Genomic DNA, 17,177 nt, shown 5'->3' on the forward strand with positions numbered 1-17,177 from the left:
TGCCAGTGATTTCTCAGTAAAATGGAAAAAAGTTTTTAGATTCAGCTTACAAAGCATTATATTTATACATTTAGCAATTTTTAACAGTGACTTTCAAGGTGACTCTAAATAATGTTTTATCCCATTTCACAAACTTAGTGTCAAACATTTAAAATTTCATTTACAAATTTACTGTAACTGGATCTTCCTAAGTAATTAAGTGTTGTGTATCCAGTAAATTAAAGTGTAAAGATGATGAATCATAAGGTTGTTAAAATGTCCCAATACTTTTTACAAATTTATTAAGTTTTCAACTTGAAATCACAAGTCTAGGGGTGCCTGGGTGGCTCAGTTGGTTGAGCAACTGCCTTCGGCTCAGGTCATGACCCTGGAGTCCTGGGATCGAGTCCCGCGTCGGGCTCCAGTCCCGCATCGGACTCCAGTCCCGCGTCGGGCCCCCTGCTCAGGGGGAGTCTGCTTCTCCCTCTGACCCTCCTCCCTCTCGTGCTCTCTGTCTCTCATTCTCTCTCGCAAATAAAAAAAAAAAAATAAGTAAATAAAAAAAATCACAAGTCTAAATCAATTTTTCCGTTACAGTTATAAAATTAGAATCACAGGGCAAATGTGATGCTAGATGAAATCACATTTGGGATGTTGGTGTGTTCTGACAAATTCTCTTAATCGTAACCCAAAATATAATGCAGAAAGTTTGACTTTCATAAACATTTCCATGTTTAATTGTACGTCTTCCCAGGGGTTAAATATGCTCATCTGCTGAGGAAACCATGAGCTCAGAACAAATGAAGTTGAGGCTTCCTTCCCACTCATTTTGGGGTGCCTTGTCGGCGGAGGGTGAGGTCACAGCAGGTGCCTCTGTCCTCAGCGCTGGGGGCTCTCAGAGCACTCGTGGCTGCCGTTCGGCTGTCATTCTTTTATCATGGGTAGATTTTGTGTTGTTAGGGTTCTTAAGATTGCAGATACATTCTTGCCTGCATCTAAACATTTGAAACCTTCATCAAAAAACAAGAAGTTGTTTTCCTGTCCCATGACCACGACAACTCTGACATGTCAAAAGCGGTTTCCATGTGCTAGGTGTCTCTGCTGGCTGGTACGGCTTCTGAGGCCCTTGTACTGACATTCCAGGGTCTGTCGTGGGGATCGTGGTGCCTGGTGGACAGAAGGCCATGGGCGCAGGAAGGAATTCCTGTCCGTCCTGTGTATTTTGTCTCTTCTCAGCGTTGGAGCTTCCCAGGTGCCCTTCAGCAGCTGAACATGCTGCGTCTTTCCTAGGCTAGACTCCGCTCGCCGCTCACGGTGTTCACAGCCAGGCGCCCCTGCCTTGCGATCCCCAGTCGATCGGCAGTTCCATCTGGAGACTTCTTTTAGAGAAACAAAACGCTGCAGTGATAGTTGACTTCTCCTGCACACACTCCCTCGAACTTTCTTTCCTTCTCTCTCCCCTTCTTCCTGTAGCGACTGTCCTGATGTGTGGTTGTGACGCCAATGTGTGTGTGAGTATTCCAACTTCCACCTCGTGTGTGGGTGTCCACAAGTCATGTACAGTATTGACACGGATACGTCATTACTTCGTGACGTGCATTTTTACCCCTTAACATTGTTTTAAACATTTTCCATGTTAATATGGGCAGGTTTATCTAATTTTACATGCCCATCCCTGTGTTACACAGAATAACATTGCATCGCATTCAGATACCACAGTTAATTTTTCCTCTCTCCCGTGATGAGCTGCAGGGGTTTTTTTTGCTTTTCGCTATTAGGAACAGTGTGGCTGTGAACATGCCCGCACATATTTCTGCAGGCGTTGGTGTGACATGTCTAGTGTGCATTAGAAGTGGTTTTCTGAGTCACAGGGATGCTCATTTTAAAGTTTTCTAGAAGTAGCCAACTGCTCTCCAAAACGATTCTACAATTCTGTCTTCTGCTCGCAGGGCGGCTGCTCGCCACCGCTTGGCTGCGACGTGGCTACGTGAAGGGAGGAAATGACATCTCCTCTGTAGTGTAATTTGAATTTCCCCGATTGCCAGTGGTTTTGAGCATCTCCTTTTCTCTTTTGCAATTTGCTGATTTTTTGACAGGTTATTTGCATTTTTAATATGCATTTATAGGAACTCTTTCTATATTCTGGAGACATTCTGTGTCAGTTATGTGCATTTTATCCATAGTATCTTCCATGTTATAGTTTAAATTTTATTGTAGTCACATTTATCAACCTATTACTTTATGGTTTGGGATTTTTATGTCTTCTTTAGAAACCTTTCCCTACCTCACAATCATAGAACTGTTTTCTTGTTTGTTTGTTTCAAAGTTTTAGGGTTTGCTTTCTGCAATTAGGCCTCTTTATTTTCTAATTTTTAAAAACTGTGGCGAGGGGCGCCTGGGTGGCTCAGTCGGTTAAGCGTCTGCCTTTGGCTCAGGTCATGGTCCCAGGGTCCTGGGATCGAGCCCCGCATCGGGCTCCCTGCTCAGCGGGAAGCCTGCTCCTCCCTCTCTCATTCGCCCTGCTTGTGTTCCCTCTCTCGCTGTGTCTCTCTCTGTCAAATAAATAAATAAAATCTTAAAAATAAATAAATAAATAAGATAAAATTGTGGCGAAACACAAAGAACATGAACTTTGCCATCTGAGTCACTGTTTTTTTTTTTTTTAAGATTTTATTTATTTATCTGACAGAGAGAGACACAGCAAGAGAGAGAACACAAGCAGGGGGAGTGGGAGAGGGAGAAGCAGCTTCCCGCTGAGCAGGGAGCCCGATGCGGGGCTCGATCCCAGGACCCTGGGATCATGACCTGAGCCGAAGGCAGACGCTTAACGCCTGAGCCCCCCAGGCGCCCCAAGCATCTGAGTCACTGTTAAGTGCAGTCAGTGGTGTTAAATGTAGCCAACACTACCCATTGTCTCCAGGACTCTGTTCACCTTGCAAATCTGAAACTCTGTCCCCGTTAAACCCTAACTTGCCAGCTCTCCTCTCAGACCCTGGCAGCCCCCATTCTACTCTCTGTCTGTATGATTTTAACAGCTCTAAGTACCTCATGTGAGTGGAATCAGCAGTATTTGTGGGGTTTTTTTGTGACTGGCTTATTTTACCAGCATTGTGTCCTCAAGGTTCATCCATGTTGCATCTTCTGTTAGAATTTCTTTCCTTTTTAAGGCTGATTAATACCCCACTGTATGTAAATACCATAACTTGCTTCTCCCTTCATCCGTTAATGTACACTTGGGTTCCTTCCACCTTTTAGCTATTGTGAGTAACGGTGCTATGAGCTGAACAAATATCTCTTAGACCCTGCTTTCAGTTCTTTTGTTACATACCTAAAGGTGGAATTGCTGGATCACATGGTCATTCTACGTTCAACTTTTTTGAAGAACTGCCATATGGTTTTCCACAACAGCTGCACCATTTTACATTCCCACCAACAGCGCACAAGGTCCCAGTTTCTCCACATCCTCACTAGCACTTAAACATTTCTATTCTTTTTTAATACTAGCCATCCTAATGGGTGTTAGATGGTAGCTCAGTGTAGTTTTGATTTGCATTTCCCCACTGGTTAGTGATGTTGAGCATCTTTTCGTGTACGTATTGGCCATTTGTGTATCTTTATTTTTTAGAAATATCCATTCAAGTCCTTTGCCTATTTTTAAATTGGGTTTTTGTTGTTGTTGAGTTGTAGGAGTTCTTTATGCATTCTGGATATTAATCCCTTATAAGACAAATGATTTGTGAATATTTTCTCCCACACTGTAGGTTGCCTTTTTACTCTCTTGATAGGGACCTTTGATGCACAAAAGTTTTAAATTTTGATGAAGTCCAATGTGTTTTCCTTTTATTGCCCAGGCTTTTGGTGTCATATCCAAGAAATCATTGCCAAATCCAATGCCATGAAGATTTTCTCCTATTTTTTTCCCTAAGAGTTTCATAGTTTAAGGTCTTACGTTTAGATAAGCAAAGATCCATTTTGAGGTACTTTTTCCATATACACTAAGGGTCCAACTTATTTTTTTTTTCATGTTGATATTCAGTTTTCCCAGCCCAATTTGGTAAAAAGACTGTCTTTTCCCCATTGAATGGTGTGGGCACTGTTATTGAATATCAATCGACTGTATGTGTGAGGATTTGTTTTTGGGTTATTGTTTTATTCTGTGGGTCTGTATGTCTGTCTTTATGCCAGTACCACATTATTTTGATTACTGTAGCTTTGTAGTAAGTTTTGAAATCAGAAAATATGAGTCTTTCAATTTTGTTCTTTTTCAAGATTGCTTTGGTTATTCAGGGTTCCCCCCTCGAGATTCCATGTGAATTTTAGGATGAATTTTTCTATTTCTGCAAAAAGTGTCATTGGAGTTTTGATAGGGATTGCATTGAATCTGTAGTTTGCTTGGGTAGTGTGGACATTTAACAATATTAAGGTTTCTAGTTTCTGGGATGTCTTTAAGTTTGTTTAGTGTTGTTTAATTTCCTTCAGCAATGTTTTGTAGTTTTCAGTGTACAAATCTTTCACCTCCTTGGCTAACTTTACTCCTAAGTATTTCATTCTTTCTTGATACTATTGTAAATGGATCAAATGTCGCTTCTTCACCATCTCTCCTGTTCTCTTCCACAGCTCACACTGGATGTGTGCTGGGCATATGATCTAACCTCTGTTTTGCTCAATTTCTCTCTCATGTTCCTTCTTTGGTTTTTTGATGTCTGTGGCTGAGTTCTTCAGTACTAGCCTCTGTACTATTTTCCAAATCATTAATGCTCTCAAACCGTGTCTTCAGCCCAGAGTGTAATTTATTATTATTATTATTGATATTATTTTAATAACTATTTGTTTATTGACAAAACTAGCTAGTCTTTAAAATACCTACCTGTTTCTGGCTGTGTTTGTTTCATAATTTGTTGATTTCATCTGAACAAAATTAATCTTCCAGTAGTCAATTTTGGTAGTTGAATGTCTCTCATAGCATTGGGTTTCTTCATGTGCTCTGGACTTTTGGTTTGAATAGATTATTTTTTGGTTGCCTCTCTTTTCCTTTCCACTGAGAGTTTCATCTTATTTTGACCATAGTTCCATCTCAATTTCTATTCTCACTGCCACATATCTCAAGAGCCTTCTTCACCAAGAGTCCAGGATGCAGAGCCGCCAGGATTGTTGGTGCATTGAATGTAAAGTGAGGGAAAGAGAGGAGTCAGGGGTGAATCCCTGATTTTGGCTGAAATAACAATTGATGAATAGTGCTCCCTGAGTGGGTATGGGGGAAGAAGCAAGGCTGGGGGTAAGAATCAAAGTTTTTAGTCACCACAATGGAACAGCTCTGGACTTTCTAAGTGTTGAAATACATGTTTCAACACTTTTAAACATTAACGCTTAAAAAATAGTTCTTTAATTATATAATGCTTGATACACTTTTTTGATAACCAAGTGGAAATGTTAAAAAGGCAGCTGGATGTGTGAGTCCTCAGTTCTAGATCTGAGTTAAAGGTGTGTGGTTATGAGTGATAAGCATGCTGTGGTATTCAGAGCTATGGCGTAGATCCTGTTGGGAGTGAGCCCCAGGGCATCCACTTCTCAAGTCTGGTGGACGAGACAAAGGTGGCAGTCGAGACCTGGAGGGGCTCCTGAGGAATTCGAGGGAAATGAGAGAGTTGACCAAAGGACAGAGAAGAAACTGTTTAGAGAGGGAGACTTGACCTCCGGAGTTGGCAAGACACAGGCTCGAACGACATATCAGCGGAGTGGTGTGGGTGAGAGCCTAATGGGGACAGGAAGATACGGTGGTGGGGAGACCCAGGACTGACACTCTGATTGAGCTTTGGTGTGAAGGGAGCAGAGAAATGTGCCGTGCTGAGAGGTGGATATCAGATCTTTTGTTTTTTTGAAATGGGAGACATTGGAATATGTTTTCTGCTAATGGAACTGATTATGATGGCTTTCCTGAGTCCCCTGAACCCTCTCTTCCACCTTCCCTGCCCCACCCCACTGTTCTCCTGAGAGAAGGTGAAGAAGGGCATGTGTGGTGCCTGCTCAGGAACCTCAGCCTCTGTTTTACCCCTGTTTCCACTCCTCACCACCTCTTATGAGGCTGTTTGCAGTGCAATTGGGGTTGGTTTGGGGACCTGGTTCTGGCTTGGATTTAGTTGGAGGGCAGATTCAAGGCCAGGCCAGGCGCCAGAGACCAAGTGTCCTCTCAGGGTGATTCCTTCGAGCTGGAGGGATGGTCATGCTGGAAACAGCCATTGCTAACATTACTGTGGGGACGTCTGAATTGAGTCCCTGCCTCCTCCTGCCTGGCAAGTCTCATACCCTGTGCCAGCCCTGTGTTTGGACAGTGGAGGACACAGGCAAAATGGTGTCACTGTTCTTGGGAGACAGGACATGGGGTGGTGGGGCATGTGTTCTCTCACCTGAATATGGAAGCCTTTAGTTTCCTCCTTCTCTTTTCCTGCCAGGATCCTGGCCACGGCTGGCACTGACTTTGACCTGCGGACCCTGCGGGCTGTGCGCGTGCTCAGGCCCCTGAAGTTGGTGTCTGGGATTCCGAGTGAGTCTGGCAAGAGCAATTAGGCCCAAGCCTACCTGGATCACTAACCTCCTCCCCCAACTCCACCATGGCCATGGACATAGTTAAGCCCTAACCAGTGGCCCCTTTGGCTTTGGTGACTCTAAGCTCAGTGCTCCTGACCCCCGGGAACCAGGTGTGAAGAGGCCCAGAAAGTGGCCCTGTTGTTTTGCCCTGACTTGGCTTCCCCAGCTGGAAGCTTTGCTTCTCCTCACATTCTCTGCTATATTTCCAGCTCTTTGCTTCTTTTTCTGGGGTTAAAGTACAGATAAGAGATTGAGAATGTGGTGGGCAGGATGCCTGAGAAGATAGCCAGAGGCTGCAAAGGATCACCTGTCTTGGATCAGGCTTGGCAGGGCCATGGACAACTGAGGCCAGGTTAAGACATGCTCCTGGATTCAGCTGCTCAAGGAGCCAAGCCTGGGCAGGAGAATGGCCAGGGTTACCTTGGTGTTGGGTTTCTCTCAGAGCCCCAGGTGGGCAGGGACCTAGGGCTGTGACTCCCTGAGGCCACTTCAGGGAAGCCCCCGTTCTGCCCCGCGACCCTGCCAGGCGAAAGCAAAGGCCTGTATCTAAGAGCTGGGGCCAGGTGGGAAGGAGGCAATGGGGTTGAGCTTCCTCTGTGTGCTGAGTTCCTTTGGCCTGGACAGAGCCATGCCTCATGGTTAGTGGTCCAGCACTCCTGTGAGCGGGTCCTTTGCTTCAGGTCCCTAAGGAACTGGGCCTGTTGGGAACTCCTGTACTTCCCTCCCAAGATCTCCTGCTCTCAGCCGCCAGAATCTTCTGCTTCTCTCTCCCAGCACCCCCTCACCTTTCCCCTTAGGACTCTCTGCTCTCGCTTTGCCACCCAGAGCCCTCCATAGGTGCACATCCCTCCCCAGACTTCATACTCTGACACCCCACACACTGCTTCTCCTCTGCTTTGGGACATTGCTTGTCCACTTCCCTCCAAGAATTACGTTTGGTCCCCTACCCTGAGGACTCTCCTGTAAGCACATGCTATTCCCCCAAGACTCATGCTTCCCCATACTCCCTGCTCCATTCCCTACTTTGAGGGCTCCCAACTCAGCACCTTGCCCCGGGACCCCCAGTGCTGCCCAGCCCAGGCTCTGGCTGGTCTGCGCACACCCCCACCCACGCTCCTGCACTGCCCACTCTCCTCTGACCTGCCCTGCTGTGGCTGCTCTGGCCCAGGTTTGCAGGTGGTGCTCAAGTCCATCATGAAGGCCATGGTTCCACTCCTGCAGATTGGGCTGCTTCTCTTCTTCGCCATCCTTATGTTCGCGATCATCGGCCTTGAGTTCTACATGGGCAAATTCCACAAGGCCTGTTTCCCCAACGGCACAGGTGAGGCCTGGCAGTGCCCCTCGGACTCATTCATCCTGGAGATAGGCCCTGCCCTAGGTGCCAGGTGAATGGGGTGGAGCTTATGTTCCAGTTGGGGACACACACCGCAACCTGGAAAACACATATGTGAAGAAACACATAAACACAATGATCACAGATCGTAGTAACTTCCAGCGAAAAACAGAAGGAGAATTTGCAATAGAACAGTTTGGGAGCCTGCTTCACAGAGACCAGCCAGGGGAGGCCTCTCTCCTGAGGTGACCACCTAGCAGTGATGAGAGTGCGGTGAGGGGGATTGCTGGGTGGCCAACGGGCCAGAGAGCTCCAGTTACAAGGAACAGTGCGTGCAGAGGCCAGAGTGAGGAGCAAAGAGAACAGAGGGGAAATCACGCGGGCTCCGTGGCTGTGGTGGGAACTCTGAGGCTTATTCGGAGAGAAGTCAGGAAGGTGGTGGAGGGCTCTGAATGAGGAGTGATGTCATCTCATTGTTCTGAGTGCTCCAGGAGGGCAGAGGCAGAAACAGGCTCGAGTAGGAGGCTAATATCTCCATCCAGAGGAGATGGTGGCTGTGGCCAGGCTGTTTTGGGGAGGTGGTCAGAACGGGTTGGGTTCTGGGTGTATTTTGCAGTGAGGCAGATAAACCATATGTTCATCTCAATCGATGCAGAGAAAGCTTTTGCTAAAATTTAAATCATTCATATTTTCAAAAACCTCCTATCAGGGCTGGTGGAAGCACATGGACTCTGCAGGGGCCAGCGCAGTGAGGCCTGGGCGCGGCGGGACCCCGCCAGCCTCTGGGCACACGTGGCTTGAGCTCTGAGCTGACCTGCCTGATGAGCAGGGACCGCAGGGGCTGACTCCAGCTTGGTACTGGCCCCGGAGTGACAGGCAGATCTGCATGTCGGGAGTCTTGGTGGTGGCTTGGCTGTGAGGGAGAAATCAGGGTGGTAGTGGGCGGGAGAATTGAATGTTAGGACTCTGTCTTTTTTGATTTTCAGGTGAATAAGTAAACAGTGAGGGGCAGGTTCTAGTCGAGAGGAAGAGTGGTCTGAGCTCAGGGGAAGGCGGATTGCAGGCACGGGGAGAAAGTCGGTGCACGGAGGGATGGTGGGAAGTTGAGGGAGGATTTCCACTGGTGCTTGATTCCTACCCCCCACCCGCCCCGATGTCTCCACAGCCCAGGAATCCCAGCAGGGGTTGGAGAATTTGGTGTTTCTGGGCTCAGGGTCTGTGCTTCATTCTTCTCTTCACAGATCCAGATCCAGTGGGTGACTTCCCCTGTGGCAAAGAGGCCCCAGCCCGGCTGTGTGAGGGTGACACTGAATGTCGGGAATACTGGCCAGGCCCCAACTTTGGCATCACCAACTTTGACAATATCCTGTTTGCCATCTTGACGGTATTCCAGTGCATCACCATGGAGGGCTGGACTGACATCCTCTACAACGTGAGTTGCATCTTGGCTCTGGGACTGTGGATGGGCCCTGGAGCTCCTGGGGTCTCATTTGGGGTGATGTTCCTGACCTACGAGCCTCTGCCCAGTCCCAAGCTCCTTTGTCCACTGTAGGATGAACTATAGGCCTTTCCTTCGGATGGCTCCACCAAGGGCCCACTGTCATCACTGTCCACTCAAACTCTGGACCTTGGTCCTAGAGTCTCCAGGACAGCTTCTCGTCTGAAAGTAACACTGAGGGCCAGGCAGACACTTCCAGAGATGCTATGGCTGATGGTCGAGACGGCCGCAGCATGACCCTCAGGCTCCCTGCAAGCTTGTTGCGAGTTAGGCCCTGCGTGAAGGGCCTCATCCCTGTTAACTCATAGAATCATCTCAAGAACCCCATCACACAAGGGGCGCCTGGGTGGCTCAGATGGTTGGGCGTCTGCCTTCGGCTCAGGTCATGATCCCGGGGTCCCGGGATCGAGCCCCACATCGGGCTCCCTGCTCAGCGGGAGGCCTGCTTCTCCCTCTCCCACGCCCCCTGCTTGTGTCCCCTCTCTCTCTGTCTCTCTCTCTCTGTCAAATAAATGAATAAAATCTTTAAAAAAAAAAAAAAAAAAAGAACCCCATCACACAAGGAAGAAACTGAGGCATGGAGAGCTTGTTTAATTTGCTCAAGGCCGTGAGACTAGCAGCAGCTTCGGGACTACCAGCGCTACCATGCCTGCTGCGTTTTCTGGATGGAGTGAGGGGAGGTGGAGCCTGCTGGCCTCGCCTTGTCCCTAGGCTGTGGGGTGAAGACAGAGCAGGGCAGGGTTCAGGGCCGCACGGAGCGGCGTGGAGGGAGACCTCTCTGATGACGCTGGGATTCTGGGGTCAGGGCGTGTGTCCTGCACGTTTCTGTCTTCTCTGCTGCGTCTCTCTGGGACTGTTTGCCCTTGACCCTCTTGCCCATTAGAGTACCTGCCCATCACAGTGGCAGTCTGGGTTGGTGCCCGGGACAGAAACTGGTCTAAGGCCCTTGCCTGGTGACCCGTCTCGCTCCCCCACCTCCCCTCCACCTGAAGCTCCTCTTGGAGGGCTCTACCCTGAATGCTTGAGCAGAACGCTGCCTCTTCTTTTGTGTGACAAAAGCCCTAGCTACCTTCCACCCCCCATAGCCCTGTGAGCCGCCAGGGCATGAGCACAGTTAAATTAGGCCCTCAGGGGTTTTGGGAGGTAGAGAAAGAAGGTACACACAAGCTAGGAGTCTTGGAAGGTTTGGCTGGAAAGGTACAGCTAGTAGATGGCTGTGTTCTGGATAGCTAGAGTGTGCTCTGCATGGGTACTGTGGGTGGAGGACCCTGCAGTACAAGATACTTCATGTTGAGCCTGCCACTTGTAAGCTGAGGTGGGGTTTGGGCTATCAGCCCCTGGAGCCCTATGCTCCTCAGCCTCAAGGAGCCTGGGGAGGAAACGATGGTGGTGTAGTCTGGTGGCGTGATGGATGGGAGGAAAGGGACAGACTGGGGCCCTTTGCTCTGTGCCTTCTCCCTGGGTTCATAGAGACCCAGGTAGATCTCAGGGCTGGGCGTCCAGCAAATGCTTGGTAAATGCTCATTGAGCCGGCACAGGGAAGATGAGGAGTTAAGGAAAAGCTGGCCCAAAGTCCCTTGAACCAGATCCCTCTTTGGAGTGGGGGTCGTGTCTCGTGACAGGCTCTTTTTAATTGAGGAAAAGAGGAATGGGCACAAAGGTGGTTATGAGGAGCTTGGCTGTTCTCTTCCTGCAGCCAATCAAAGAATAATTTCCCAAAGACGGACCCTAAAAATAGCTCTGAGCTGGCCACATCCCTGCCAACCCCACCTGAACAAGGACTGCCAAAACAGGTTTCTGCAGCTTTCGGTGCCCACTGGGACTTGGCCATCGGCCCAGGTGACTCAGACTGGTGGGTCTGTTCCCTGTGGGGGAGGGGCTGGGCAGGAACTTGACCCTGGGGCAGGAGGCACTGGTCAAGAGAGCCACAGAGGATTCATCAGACACATATTTCCATGGAACCCATTCTCTGGGCACTCCCTGAGATACTCCTTGTACAGTGGCGAGCAGGAGGCCTTCAGTAAAGGTCTAATAATGGCAAGTGTTTTGAAGACAACAAAGGAGGATGAGGAGCAAGGAGTGATGAGTTAGAGAACCTTGTGAAAGCAAGGCCTGGCAAGGTCTGGAAGCCAGACATACAGGCGCTATGGGATTGTGCGTTGGGGGTTTGGCAAGGCACCAGGACACAATGACTGTGGTGAGCTATGAGGCTGGTGCCCAGAGCAGGTGGCCAAGATCTTGGTCCACTGTCCACACTAACAGGGAGGGTTGTTGCAAATCAGACAGGGTTTTTAAAGGGGGTTCTTTGGAGAGAGAACGTACCCTTCTCCTCCAGCCCAGTGAGTGCGGCTTTTATGGCCCTTTCAGACATGCTCCTTGAATGTGGAGGCTCAAGACAGTGCCTGTATGTTGAGGGAGGAGCCATTGGCCCGCAGCAGTGGGGCGGACGGAGAGAGATGGAGAGAACACTTGATGTTGGGAACAGGGGAGGAGGATGTGTGAGTGCTTCTCATGGACCAGCTGTAGCCAGGGGGTAGTGGGCAGCCTGGAGCCCATTTAAATTCTGACCAGAGGGATGATGAGGTCTCAGCAGAGAACATCTGTTTAGATTGACTGCTGAAAAACTGGCAGTGGTGGGTGGGGGAGTTCTCCGACTGAGGGAGAAGTGCCTTGCCTGCATTTTGAAAAGTAAGAGAAGTCAAATGGGTCCTAAAAGAACCCAGAGAAGTGCCTGTGGGAGACAAGTCAGCAGGAAATTTCTGTCAGGCACAGAGAGAAGAGATGATCTCAGGACAGTGCCTCGCATGGCACAACTCGCCTGCCCCCTCCTCCCCCTCCCCTGCTTGGAGGGTGTTGGGGTCAGAAACCCAACAGCAAGCTGAGGAAGAAGGAACAGTGTTAGGTGTGGAGGGGCAAAGAGGGACCATGCCCCATCTCCCCGTGAAAGCCGCCAGCTGCAGCAGGCAGCTGAAAGAGTGGATATTCTCAGTGCAAAGCATGTTAAGTAGTTTATTGCCACCTGGGACTGGACACTTAATCACTGAATTGAGACTGTTTTCTACTTGAAGTGATTTTAGAACTTCCTGTTACCCAGGAGTTATCAGAAAAGCCACAGGACTTAACCAAATTTTATCCAGGAACATGAGTATGTTCAAAGGGACAGTAGGAGGTAAATAAAGTTGGTTTATGAGTAGATACATATGGTTTTGCATATGTCCACCGTACTGGTTACATAAAGATCTGAAGAAGGGGTGTTCAGATATATGGGTGCAAAGGCTGTGTGTTGAGCACAGGGAGGGCTTGCTCGTCAATTGGGTGTGCAATGTGAGGGAAAGAAGAGCCAAAGAGGATGTGACTTCAGCCCTGGGAGAGGTGGTGCCTTTTCTTGAGAAGGGAGACTTGGGAGCGAGGTTATTTGCTCAGTTTTGTTTCAGTGGAGTAGTAGTGGAGCCCAAGGCCTCTGCTTTGGCCACATAACATTTCAGAGAACTATTTTCATTCAAGGGAGTTGCTGCGTATACAGCTGGGTATGTGACAGGGACCTCAGAGGAGACGGCAGGGCTGAGGGTGTCTGTCTGAGGTCATGGATAGTGTTCAACATTTTGGGAGAGGATGTGATTTTCTCAGCAAAGCTTGTAGAAGGAGAAGCAAAGAAGGGCAAAGACTGAGCCCTCTCCAAACTTGGCTGTTGGTGGAATTCCAACATTCAGAAGCCAAGTAGGAAAGAAGGAGCAGGCAAAAGGGACCAAGGTGGAGCCGTTGAGGCAGGGTAGGAACACCACCATGAGCTGTGTCGGAAGGAGAGCCAAGAAAAAAGTTTTCAGAAAGTGATCAACCAGGGCGCCTGGGTGGCTCAGTCGTTGGGTGTCTGCCTTCGGCTCAGGTCATGATCCCAGTGTCCTGGGATCGAGCCCCGCATCGGGCTCCCTGCTCCGCGGGAAGCCTGCTTCTCCCTCTCCCCTCCCCCTGCTTGTGTTCCCTCTCTCACTCTGTCTCTCTCTGTCAAATTAATAAATAAAATCTTAAAAAAAAAAAAGTGATCAACCAAGTCAGATGTTGCTGAGAGGTCGAGGAAGATGCTGCTAAACTTGACAAGAGCAGTGTTAGAGGTGGGGATAAAGTCTTGGAATGTTCAGGAGAAGGCAGTATGGAATGAGGATGGCAGATAGAGTCCTCTCTTGCAAGGAGTTTCCCAGGAGGTGTAGTGGGAGGTAACTGCAGGGAGATATGGGGATTGGCTGTTTTTGTAAAACTAAACTTTGTTTGAGATAATTGAGGGTTTACATGCAGTTGTAGGAAATCTACGGAGAGGTCCCATGTACCTTCTAATGATACAAGAAGGCTTGTATCCCAACCAGAATGCTGACACTGACACAGTGGAGATACAGAAGGTTCCATCCCAGCAGGACCCCCTGTAGCCCTTCTGTAGCCACTCCCACTTCTCTCTTACCCTCCCCCTCCATCCCTGTGAACCACTAATCTGTCTGCCATAGCTGTAATTTCAAAGAGGTTATGTAAATGAAACCATACTGTGTGTTACTTTTTAGTATTGGCTACTTTCACTCACATGATTCTTTGGGGATTCATCCAGATTACTGTGTGTCAGTAGTTGGTTCTTTTTTTTTTTTTAATCCCTGAGCAGTCTTCTGTGGTGTGGTGGACTTTATACTTTGCTCAACACTCACCCGTTATAGGACATCCTGACTGTTTCCAGGTTGGGGCTGTTGTGAACATAGCTCTTCCACACATTTGTGTACAGGTTTTTGTGCAAACATAAATTTTCATTTCTGAGATAAATGCCTAAGAGTGCAATTTCTGGTTTGTAAAACAGTTGCATGTTTAGTTTTTTAAGAAATTAAAAATTTCCCAGAGGACTGTATCCTTTTACACTCCCACCAGCAGTGTGTGAATAATGTAGCATCCTCACCAGTATTTGATGTTGTCATTGTTTTTAACTTCAGCCATTCTGGTAAGTGTGTACTGATGTGTCATTATGGTTTTAGTCTGCACTTCCTAATGGCTAATGATGTTAAGCATCATTTCATACTTATTTGCTATTCCTATGTCTTCCTCAGTGAAATCTCTCTTCATATCTTTTGTCCACGATCTGTTTGGATTGTTATTTTACTTTGGAATTTTTATATATTCTAGAAACTAGTTCTTTGTCAGATACGCGGTTTGCAAATATTTTTTCTTAGTCATTAACTTGATTTTTCATACTCTTCAGCTGGTCTTTCATGGAACAAGCATTTTTTTTCACAGAACAAGCATTTTTTTATTTTGATAAAGTCCAGTTATCAATTTTTCCTTTTGTGGATTGGGCTTTTCGGGTCAAGTCTAAGAACTCTTTGCCAACTCCTAAATTCTGAAGATTTTCGCCTACTTTTTTAAAAGAAAGTTTTATTGTTTTACATTTTACATGCAAGTCTGTGATCCATTTTGAGTTAATTTTTGTATAAAGTGTGAGGTTTAGGTTGAGATTCTCTCTCTCTCTTTCTTCCTATCTCTCCCTCCCTTCTTCCTTTCCTTCTTTCCTTTCTTCCTTCTTCACCTTTTGGGCTTATGAATGTCCAGTTCCTCTAGCACCCCTTGTTGAAAAGGCTATATTTTCTCCATTGAATTGCTTTTGCACCTCTGCCCAAAAAGTTGGGTGTATTTTGTGTGGGTCTGTTTTTTCTTTTTCTTTCCTTTTTAAAGCAAGCTCTATACCCAATGTGGGGCTTGAACTCAAAATCCTGACTGAGATCAAGAGTTGCCTGCTCCACTGACTTAGCCAGGCAGATGCCCTGTGGGTCTGTTTCTGTTCCAGTGATCTATGTGTCCCTCTCTACCAATACCACACAATCTTCATTACTGTAGTTGTGCTGTAAATAAATCTTTTAAACCAGGTAGACTGATCTTTCCCATTTTATTTTATTTGGGAGAATTGGCATCTTTACTATGTTGGGTCTTCCAGTCCATGAACATGGTATATCTCTCAGTTTATGCAGATTACCTTTGATTTCTTTAATCAGCATTTTGTAGTTTTCAGCATACAAGTCCTACATATGTTTCTATGCCTTCCAGCTCCTTTTCCTGCCTTAGTGCACTGGCTGAAACTTCCAGCGTTATGTTAAATAAGAATGGGGAGAACAGATATATTTCTGTGTTCCTAATCTTAGGGAAAATCATTCAGTTTTTCACTGTTAAATATAATGTTAACTGCAAGTTTTTTTGTTTTTTTGTGGATGCCCTTTATCATATTGAGGCAGTTCCCCTATTCCTACTTTTCTGAGAGGTTTTATCATGCATGGGTGTTGAATTTTATAAAATATTTTTTCTGCATATGATAATGTGATTTTTTTCTTTAGTCTGTTAATATGGTGGATTACATTGACTTTTGAATTTTGAAATGGCTTGACATCCTTGGAATAAACCCCACATAGTCATGGTATATAATTATTTTTATATATTGCTTAATTCTATTGGTTAATATTTCATTAAGGATTCTGGCATCTATATTCATGTGGGCTTTGGGTCTGTGATTTCCTTCTCTTTTGAATTGTCTTGTCTGGTATGGTATGAGGGCAATACAAGATTTAGAAAAGGAATTAGGAAGTAGCTTCTCCTCTTCCATTTTCTAGAAGAGTTTATGTAAGTGGTATTATTTCTTTTTTAGATAATTGGTAGAATTCTACAATCTGGGTCTAGAGATTTCTTTTATGGATTTTTTTTTCCAAAAAGCACTTTTGTTGAGATATAATTTGCATACCATGAAATTCACCAATTTAAAGTATACAGTTAATGGCTCTTGTATGTTCACAGGGTTGTGCAACCATCAGCGTTATCTAATTTTTGAAGATTTTTGTCCACCAAAAAGGAACCCTGTGTCCATTAGCAGTCACTCCCCATTCTTCCATCCTCCAGCTGCTGGCAACCATTAATATATTTCTGTCTCTGTCTGTTAGTCTATTCTAGACATTCCCTATAAATGGAATCATAGTGGATATGTCAACTTTTGTGTTTCTAAGGTCCGTCCATGTTGTAGCAAGTGTCAGTATCTCACTGCTTTTATTATCAAATATGATTCCATTAAGTGAATATACCATATTTTGTTTATATTTCATCAGTTGATGGAAATTTGGGTTGTTTCAACTTTTCTACATTATGAGTCATGCTACTATGAATAAATGTACACAAGTTTTTGTGTGGAATATATTTTTATTTCCCTTATGTATATGCCTAGGAATGGAATTGCTAGATCATATGGTAACTTTGTGTGTAACCTTTTGAGGAGTTGCCAGACTGATTTCCACAGTGGCTGCAGCACCCTACATCCCAGCAGGAGTGCACAAGCATTCTAAATTCTCTACATTCTCATCAACACTTGTTATCGGCTGTCTTTTTAATTTTAAGCATCCTAGTAAAATTAAAATTTAATTTTTAAAATATTCATTCATTCATGATGTAAGTGATTTCTATTATTTTTTACAGGGTTTTATTAGTTTCAGGTGTACAATATAGTAATTCAGCACCTCCATACATCACCCTGTGCTCATCATGACAAGTGCCCTCCTTAATCCTCGTCCCCTATTTCACCCATTCCCCCACCCATGTCCCCTCTGGTAACCATCAGTTTGTTCTTTATAGTTAAGAGTCTATTTCTTGGTTTGTTTTGCTGTTTCTGTTTCTTTTTTTCTTTTTTCCATTTGCTCATTTGTTTTGTTTCTTAAATTCCACATACGGGTGAAATCATATGGTATTGTCTTTTTCTGATTGACTTATTTCACTTAGTATAATACT

The 17,177-nt window shown here is 46.1% G+C and overlaps 1 protein-coding gene across 6 annotated transcripts in view; it reads left to right on the plus strand.

Moving 5' to 3' along the window:
- CACNA1B (calcium voltage-gated channel subunit alpha1 B) overlaps positions 1 to 17,177 on the plus strand; it is a 185,180-nt gene that overhangs the window by 28,788 nt on the left and 139,215 nt on the right. For all 6 annotated transcript variants that reach the window (XR_014140250.1, XR_014140249.1, XM_081804041.1 and 3 more), the window contains 3 exons: positions 6,429 to 6,520; positions 7,733 to 7,885; positions 9,139 to 9,329. Coding sequence is in view for 4 of the 6 variants with exons in the window: in XM_081804041.1 (XP_081660167.1) it covers positions 6,429 to 6,520; positions 7,733 to 7,885; positions 9,139 to 9,329 (436 nt within the window). In the remaining 2 variants the exon portion in view is untranslated. The remainder of the gene's footprint in view (positions 1 to 6,428; positions 6,521 to 7,732; positions 7,886 to 9,138; positions 9,330 to 17,177) is intronic.

Source organism: Leptonychotes weddellii, chromosome 14, assembly GCF_054177405.1.
Source record: "Leptonychotes weddellii isolate Sample4059 chromosome 14, ASM5417740v2, whole genome shotgun sequence".
In the NCBI taxonomy this organism is placed as follows: domain Eukaryota; kingdom Metazoa; phylum Chordata; class Mammalia; order Carnivora; family Phocidae; genus Leptonychotes; species Leptonychotes weddellii.